The sequence below is a fragment of the Hibiscus syriacus genome, unplaced genomic scaffold (genome assembly GCF_006381635.1).
Source record: "Hibiscus syriacus cultivar Baekdansim isolate YM2019G1 unplaced genomic scaffold, ASM638163v2 tig00110744_pilon, whole genome shotgun sequence".
Classification (NCBI taxonomy): domain Eukaryota; kingdom Viridiplantae; phylum Streptophyta; class Magnoliopsida; order Malvales; family Malvaceae; genus Hibiscus; species Hibiscus syriacus.
The window spans coordinates 2315231-2324743 of record NW_024062846.1 but is presented as its reverse complement, the minus strand read 5'-3'; the positions used below and the strand labels follow the sequence as shown (position 1 = coordinate 2324743).

General features: G+C 36.8%; 1 protein-coding gene across 1 annotated transcript; it reads left to right on the top strand.

Moving 5' to 3' along the window:
• Positions 1–3652: 3652 nt before the first annotated feature.
• LOC120139330 (SUMO-conjugating enzyme SCE1-like) lies at positions 3653–9247 on the top strand. The gene is made up of 5 exons (XM_039154585.1): positions 3653–3903; positions 3987–4070; positions 8376–8528; positions 8614–8727; positions 8942–9247. The coding sequence occupies exons 1-5, from the start codon at positions 3835–3837 to the stop codon at positions 9002–9004; spliced, it is 483 nt and encodes a 160-aa protein (XP_039010516.1). The 5' UTR covers positions 3653–3834; the 3' UTR covers positions 9005–9247.
• The last annotated feature ends 266 nt before the right edge of the window (positions 9248–9513 follow it).

Below are 9513 nucleotides of genomic sequence, written 5' to 3'. Positions count from 1 at the left end.
ATTAATATTTTATTTTCCATTTTTTATCTTTTGTTTTATTTCATTTAATTATTTTCAGGTCCAAATCCAGGTCCAACAAGGGTATAAGGGACCCAACTGGGTAGCCTGACTCAGCAAGCTCGACAAGTCCCAACCGAAGCAGGACTTATCTAACCCAGGACCCGAGCCCATCTGCTTGACTCATCGGGGGCTAGGGTTCAATGTTTTAGCACTATCGCCACATAACCAGGACCGTTGGATTTGGCCTTTTGATCCAATGGCCAAGAGGCATCAGGTTAATGTTTCAAGTGACGCATGAAGGCCACGAGCCAGTGTAGTTACCAATCGGCCGAAATCCTCGACTGGAAAATCACAATAATGGAACAACAACCCATATGAACTCAGTCAGACAAATTTCCAATAAAAACCCCATAATTTTTGGGACCACAACGACCGAATCCAAAGCTATAAAAGCCTCTTGTGGAGCGTCGAACAACACACAATAACCACATCGAAAAATAGTATATCCACAGCAAGCAAAGAAAGCATCGAATAAAAAAAACGAAGCAACAAATAGCAAAATCGTAGAACGGCCAAAATGAAGCATCACATAGCAAAAAGTGAAGCAATCAATTAAATAGAAGTCGTAAATAACCAAGGAATATCACAATAAAATCAAGGCTAGCATCGGCTTGGAGGAGGATCGGGCACTGGAACATGAAGGGTCGCCAAACATAAGGTAAAATTTTGAGACGTTGTGTTTAGATCTAAACCGGTAGGCTTATTTTTTGGGTGTTTGGAATTCGGCTTTGGGTTCACAGGGGTGAAAAATAACTTTTGGGTTTTCGGCGGCCGGAACGGCAGTCAAGCGACGGGTTTGTGGCCAGAGAGTGACCGATTATAGGGCGAACGATTTTTAAGGGAGAGAGCTTGAGAGGATTTTGAGAGTGAGGGAGTTTTTTTTTGAAATAAGGGGAGAAATGATTTTTGTGTGGATTTGAGGGTATTTATAGGGAGGGTTATTGAGTAAATAGTAAATAGTAAATAGTTTAATTATTTTTGCAGTCCCTCGAATCCTGAAGTGTAATTTATTTTGGTCACCTATTGTAAATTTGCCCTCGAGTTTTGAATTTCCTGCTTATATTTTTTATATTTTGTAAATTGACCCCTCTAACTTTGATTTTTCTCCTTGCAATATCCAATTTGACTTTTAACTTCTCATGTTTTCCAATTTAACCCTTTTTTATTTTCTTTTAATTTAATATTTTTATTTTAACCCTAGTATTAATTCTTTTCAATTTTATTTTATTTTAATCCTAATTTAAATTCTTTTTCCCTTTTTAAATTTTTTTGAATTCTTTTATTTTAATATCCTTTTTGTTTATTTTATTTTATTACTTAACATTAATTTGACTTTTTAGGGATAATTTTAATTGGTCAAAGGTAAATAATTCGGATCAAATTTTAAATTTTAATTGAACTTTTAATTTTCGCAATTAAGACAATCGAAAAATTAAATTGGTATCGAAAAGATAATACAAGGGTGCTAATTCTTCATTGACTGTAATCGACTCCTAAATCCGATTAATTTATGGTAAAACGCAGATCAGGTAAATGGTAGGTCAATGTGTCCTATCAACCTAATTTTAAATGATCGGTGACGACTCTAACACATCAAAATTAAGTCGAAATCCGATTCCGATCCCACCCGAAGGACAATTACAACAATAATGATTTCATATATCCTATTATTATAATTGTTTGTGCTACCTTATGCGTAGTGATTCTAGATATCATATTATATTGTTTATAACACAAAATACATAGTAGTCCTAAGTATTTTAGTATACTTGCATCACATAAAGTATAACAGAGCAGAAGTATATTATTATACTTCTAAAGTTTAATGTTCGAATATTTCCGTATACATGTCAAATAGTGTAGTTCATTATGGGAAAACAACATTATCAGAGTGATCTTACTGGGATTGTCCAAGTATAATAAATAATTACTTTATTGGATTGTATTTGTATTTTGTATACATTGTTTTAGAAATAAATGAGCTCCAAGTTGTTTATAATTGTTTTAACTTAAATACTTTATATTTTTGTTTAAAAATATATGGATCACTCTGGTAGCCTCATGCAACACTCATAAACTTATTGAATATTGTTCATCGAATTTATGGAGTTACAATAAAGACTAAAATGATAGAGTTGTTAAATATTAAAGATTAAATTTATGAATTATTTTGGATTAGGATTAAATTGATAAGCTATACAAGTTATAAGGACTAAAACTATTACTATATCAAACCACATCACTATTTTATCTATTATTTAATGACAAAATAAACTGTTTGTAATAATAATTTAGTTGAGAGAAATATTTGTAACTTAAAAAATAACATGTTTATTGCTAAATTCATTGTTCAATCTGACAACGCTCAAGCCATTCGTTTGCTAAACGAGAGAGACTTAACTGTAGTCACCTCCCCTTGGTTCGAACTATCAGCAGCTTCCAAAGGCGAGAGTGGGAGATCAAATTTTAGTTGATTTCCATGACTGGGAGCAAAGTCGATGACCAGCTTGCCAAGCTTGCCCCAGTGGATCACTTTCGACTGATACAACTTACCTCTTCGCCAGATGGGAGCATAGCCCTGCTGGATCATCCTAGTTGTACTGCTGCTGAGGCAGTGTTTTAGCCTTATGTTATAGGCTTTCTTTGGATTAAAAAAAAAGTAATATTGAGTGAAGCTGTCGTATTCTTATTTATTCAGTGGCGTGGATTTGACGCTGGAATATAATAAAACAACAAATTCATTGACTTTTCGTATTTTGACTTTTAAGAGCAATATTTAGTATTCTGATGTAAATCCTAACCTCAAATAATAGGAACAAAGGTACCCCTCGGGATTGGAAATCATACGATCCCATTGAATCCTGACCGTACTTTTTATCCCAGACAACCAAAAAAAAAAGAAAAGGCAATTCCATCGACGCCTAAGAGTCCCCGTTTTTGAAATAAATTTATGTCCTCGTCCCGTGTTCCGTCGGATTTTTTATCCGGACGTATCGTTGGAGATCTTTTTGTCCCGTCTTCAAACCCGACCTGATCCTAAGAACCCAAATCCGATCAGATTTTGAGAAAAAATCGAACAATTGTAGTTTTCATAAAAAAATAGAAAAACGATCAAAAAAAATTAAAAAATTAGTCTACATAATTTACAATTCAAACTACAATCACAAATTCAAACCCAAATCTAAATAATTGTCTAAACTCCAAAATAAAACACATACATAATTAAATACAAACTTATTTCGATATTCAAATCATACAACGAATATGAATACGTAATATTAAGTCAAATAAAATTATTCAAAATCGTCGTGTCATTTTTATCACTTTCTTTAGTAGTTTCCTACATTAAGAAATTTATAAAAAAATCAATAAAATTTCACTTTAATAATTATAAAAACTAAGGTTTAAGGTTTAAATGTTTAGAGATTATGGTTTTTATTATATAATTAATATAAAAAATATATAATATTATATATAAATAATCGGGGCGGAACGAGATATTTTGCCTTGAATCCAAACTCAAAAAAATTCTTGAATTTTATCCTGATACCCAACCGATGTTATTCAAACCAGACCCGATTAAAACTTAATTGGTTTTTGATTTCCTGTTGGATTCGAGTCGTTCTGCTATCCTTAGCTTCAGCCCTTTTCTCTCTCTATTATTATTATAAAATCAAACAATTATTTGAAGAAAGAGAAAGAGAGAACAACTCGGCGAGGGTTTTAGAGAGATAAAGAGGCAGCGGGAGTGTCAAAGGCAAGAGATAGAGAGCGATGTCGGGAGGAATAGCGCGTGGTCGACTCTCGGAGGAACGGAAGGCATGGAGGAAGAACCATCCCCATGTCTGCATTTTTTCTCCCTGTTTCTTGTTCTTTTGGAGTTTTCATATTCTTGTTTTCTTAATTGTTTGTTGTTGTAATTTTAGGGTTTTGTTGCGAAACCTGAGACGTTGCCCGATGGAACGGTGAATTTGATGGTGTGGAATTGCACAATCCCTGGTAAAGCAGGGGTAAGTAAAATAATTTCTGATTTTTTATTATTGTCGGTAAAGTAAAGGGATTCTGTTTATTGAGTTTGGTTTGTCGGTAAATTAGAGGGTGACTAAAAAAAGAGAAAGACAGGTGGAGCTTCTAATTGTTGTAATTGAAACATAAGTTTGATGTGATTAATTGCGTTAAAACATGGAGTGGCCAAGATGTTGATGATTCTGGATTAAATTGGTTGAGTAGTTTATTTCCCCATAGGATAATAGGAGTATTTCCTTCCCTTGTAATGCTTATTATATATATGTGTGTGTGTGTAGCTCACATTCAGAATGCCGAAGCAAAGCTAAAACAAGTTTTTTAGGAGGTTGTGTAATACACTACGTGTCAGTGAATATTATGAAAATTATTATTGATGGGAATGCTGGTGGCTATTCGAGTCTGTGGCTGACAGTTTAAACTAAATGTTTATTGATAGATTTTTGGATATTATGGAAGCAAGTTTTTGTTCTATTTAAACAATCTTTTATTGTTGGTTGGCACTTGTTAGGGGTTACTATATGTATGTTGATATTTTATTTTTTTTATAAGAATTTTAGGCCTCTTTAAAAACCACCCTCTTGATTAATGGAACTAGTAGGGTAGCTCCGTAATTAGCGGAAGGAGGAAAAGAGTGCCTTAGGATTTTATTGAACATAAGAAATTACATAGATACAACCTGGTAAACACCCTTAACAGAAACATATAAACAGGGAACAACCCTAAACCACCCATAAACTACAATCATAGTTCAACCAGTTTGTCCTATTAACCCACCTAACAACACCTTCTAATACAATAAAAACCAACATTTACAACCAAATACTAAGATAGACGCCTCTGAATACAGCTTCGAGCCATTAAGAACTAACTGAGGGAACAAGTTCTAGTGAGATATCGCAATCTTCGGGGACCCAAGAATTAGGTTTGAAGGAAGGATCTACTTCGTGCACCAAGATTTTGAACAAATTTTCTCCGACCTTCAACTCCATCAACTCATCAATTCTCCCTTGAGCCTTTGTGAGTATTTGAAATTTAGCCCGATCAAAAGACGATGGAAACTCACAACTGTTTTCAATTGCTACGAATTTGCCTCACTTAGTTGCAATGTTTTTTAAAGTATTCCAATTCCAAGCGTGAAAAGGAATACCTTCGCAAACTAACCAGATGCGACGACACTCCACCACTAGGCTCTCTGACCAAGTTTCCACTCTGGAAAACCATTCTGTAAGAGTCTCTAGTTTCTCATCCTTCACGATTCTCAACGAATCGGAGTCTTCAAAAACCATTAGAACCGCATTTCCAGCAGCTCTCATAGGCGTGAAGCTAGCTAGTCCTTTGGCTTGAATTTGGTTAGCAAGATTACCAATTTTGATAAAATTCCTGTACCACCCCACAAGACAATTACTCAACACGTGTAGCTTGTCTTCGTCCACTATGCTCTCAACTTCAAAGAGTTTATTCCTAGAAATATCCTCCATCCTAGACTTTAGGTGACCACCTGTCGAGGACTTTTTCCAGTAGGACTGTTGGGGTTTATATTTAGCCAAAGAGACTCTAACTTTGCTGCCGTAGATATGCTTACCATTCATCTTTAAAATCGCCATCCTGGCCCTTAGTTGTCGCATAGCGAATAAACCCAAAACGAAACCCTTTCGAGTTTGCTTTTAGGAATGAAGGCGTCAATAACTTAACCGTGTATGCCAAATATAGACCCAAGTCTCTTCCAATTGATCGTCTCTAGAAGGTTTTCGATAAAAATCGTGAAACAACCATTTCTGGACCCATTTCCGATTCTAGGTTGGTCTTCCTTCGAGGAATTATAAACCCCATTTCTTCTCCTTCTCGATATTTCGGAAAACTTTTCATTGGAGTGCCCTATCGTGGTGCTCTCCTTGGTTCCAACAAGATCGATATCAGCGATAGGAAGAGCTGGTATTGCTTGTATTGCTGAAATCTCTCCGACCTTATGTTTCCCTCCTGACGTCCCTGTATGCGTTCCCAAAGTTTGCTGATTTTGGGGCAAAGGAGATTGTCTGTACGTAGTGCTGTCGGGCTCTACAGTCCAACCAGCCTCACGGGCCAAAACAACCAATACATCATTCATAGCAGCATTCGGGGGAAGAGGGAAATTACCGTAATGCCTCAATCCGGCCAGCATACGTCTGGTGAAAACTCGCCTGTGTCATTTCCTAGTCTTTGTCCTCTCCTTTGCCATCTCCATTGCACTTTTTTCCTTACCGGAATAAGATGAAATGGATGCACCAACGAGTCCAGATGTGTTGAAAAGCCTCCCTCGTGTTAGTGCCTTCTCCAACATTTTTAGTTCCTGTTCCCTTTTCTTCAAATTAGACACTTGAGCTCTAAGTTCCTTCACTCTCGCTTCTAATTCCTTGGCAGAATCAAGAGAAATATCACCATAAGCACCACGGAAATAAGGTTCAAGAGGGAGTAGAGAAAATCTTGACGTTGAAGGAGGAACTGTAGAGTGACTCGCATAGGAAGCAACCACCGCGGATGAAGCAGCAACCCTTCAAGGAATCCTGGGCTGAGACGGGGGTAGGGGTTCCATGGTGGGGTCTGGGAATAAACAGGAAGGAGGAAATGGGATGTATACTGCCGACCCCGTTTACTGGAAATAAATGGAGAATAGAAAAGATACTCGACACTTGGATAGGGGATTCTGGTCACGAGAAGACGCTGAGTCCAGAGGTGCGGCGGTGATGAGCACGAACGACGAGAAGCGGCTAAAAACGGTAGAGGACTTCGTCAAGATCTGCGTTGATTGAATGATTCAATCACAAATCTAAGGCCAGATTCGATATCACCATGGGCCGGCGATCATCCCAGTAAAAAAACGGCGTCTAAACGGTGGTCGGAATGTGACGGCGGCGGTGGCAGCGGTTGGCGGTTGGCAGCGGCGGACAACGGGTTGCTGACGGGGGAGAGAATAGAACTAAAACACCTGGGCTCGTGAAGATTCAAATAATAACGAGCTTTACATGATTTTATCAATATTGTTTGGAACAATGACTCGTAGACTGTGGGAGCCTGACAGTCTACTGTCATTATTCAGATTCTCACAACTTAGTATCGTTATCCTCATTTTAATGGGTTCTTGTATAATTATTTGGCATTTTATAGGACCTGGACAACTGATCTGTTTTTGTTAGTTAATTTAAACAAATCACATTCATTTTCATCTCTTCTGCTCTCCCCCTAGTCTGAGCTTCTCTGTTAATCTTACAGTTCTATGACCATTCTATTTCAGGAGTTGTAGTAATTGCTGAAGATCTAGCTTTCTCTCTCTCTTGATTGGATCAGTACACAAGCATACAAAGACTTGTTTAATATGAATTGCCCATGACCACAGTCCATTTTGTCTATTATTATTGTCTGTTATTATTTGGCAGTTAAACATGGTTTCAGGTTCATATTTAGCAATTAAACTGGTGTGTGATGTTGGTGAGAATTAGGCCTCATTCATCATCATCATTATTCCATGATTCATTTTCCTGAAATTCATCCCCTTCTGGTGACCAAAAAAGATCTCCTAGCCTTAGAAAATGAATCATTATTTAAAGCATGAGCAGTAATTTTAGATATTGCTTGGAGAGAGCGAGGAATTTAGTAGCTCATCGCTTGCTTCTTAAGGCATTGATGGTTTCAACAAGTAGCATGTCACTTCCAACAGCCTTTATAGAATTTAAAGTCTTTGAGGTACTTTGACTATTTATAAGTTGCAGAGTGAGAACTAACAAGTTTTGGCTGCAAGTTTTAGATTTGCCTTGCAGCATTGGTGGTTGTAATGTTGCTTAAAGAGTGACGGCCTTGTGATATTGGTTTTGATCTTGTAATGATTTTGCACCTATGAAATTGTTTTGGTTGTTGGTTTCCTTAATCGCCTTTGTATATTAATTTTCTTGTATGATGTTTGCAGCTTTTAGGTGATTCCCCTCTATATTACTTTTGCCCATCTCATTTTACATTTGGTCATTACTATTCACTATTCATGTCTTGTTCTTTATATACATGGACAAGTGAGGGTGTGGTGTCTGGATGCTTGCATTTTCATCTGGAGCATTTTTGTTTATGTTGTCAAAATGCTTCATTTTTCTTGAACACATTGATTAGAAAGTTAAATATTTGATTAAGAGACTCATGAGAGTGTACATGGCAATATGGGGTAAAGAGAAAGGAATATTGAAAGAACGAAAATGTGCAGTTTTGAATCAATTGTAGCCTGTGTTTCTTTTAAATTTTGGATATGTTTAACTCAATCCATGTTACAGACTGATTGGGAGGGTGGATACTTTCCACTGACACTCCATTTCAGTGAAGATTATCCTAGCAAGCCTCCAAAGTGTAAATTTCCCCAAGGTTTTTTCCACCCGAATGTTTATCCATCTGGTACTGTTTGCCTTTCAATTCTGAATGAGGATAGTGTAAGCATTTTCTTCTCCAGAGTATGGTTTACGTGTGTCCATCTGCCCAGACTGACATTTTTGGCCATTCTTGGGTTGTTCATAGGGTTGGAGACCAGCCATAACTGTGAAGCAGATTCTTGTCGGAATCCAAGATCTTCTGGATGCTCCAAATCCTGCTGATCCTGCTCAAACTGAAGGATATCACCTTTTCATCCAGGTATTCTTCTTCAGTTGATTCAGTTGACTGGATGTTTTAGAAAAACATTCCTGATATTGGGGATAAAAGAGTTTTTAGTTGATTAATTTTGGGTGTTTTTTTAAACATGATTACTAGTAAAGTTTCCAGGCATGGGACTGTGAATCCCTTTTAAGGTGCAGGGTTATAGTATTCAAAATCAATCATGACATAAAATCTTATGTTTGTCATGCAGGATGCTAATGAATATAAGAGAAGGGTTCGCCAGCAAGCCAAGCAATACCCACCTCTGGTCTAGTCTATTGTTATCAAATATTAGCTAAGATTTTCAATGAAATTGCTGGTAAAATGCCAGTTTGGCTTCTTCCTCATGTATAAGACTTGGCTTTTGCTAAGAGAAAATATGCTTCCTTGGGTACTTGGTAATCTGTATAAACTGTATGAACCTGCCTTGCGTTCCAACTCCGTCAGATTTGGATTAATGGTTGTTTTTAACCCTACACTACTGGACTTGTAACTTGAAAGTGAAGCTTGTGTTTCATACACTGTGTTGCGTTGTTTTAGGACTGAATGATGCAGCAAACACAAATCTGCCACCACCATTATGTGTTGGTTGTAAAATTGATGATTTTTAATTTAATGAACAAATAATCAACTAAAACAAATCTAATGCAAGCACTGTTTTGGGTGAAGTAATTGTAAGACTATCTATAAGTCCGTCCTTAATGTTGGAATGTCTTTCTAGATTTTAGTACCATTCATTCCATATCCTCGATATGCTTATACCTGAAGGATTACAAGGCATAA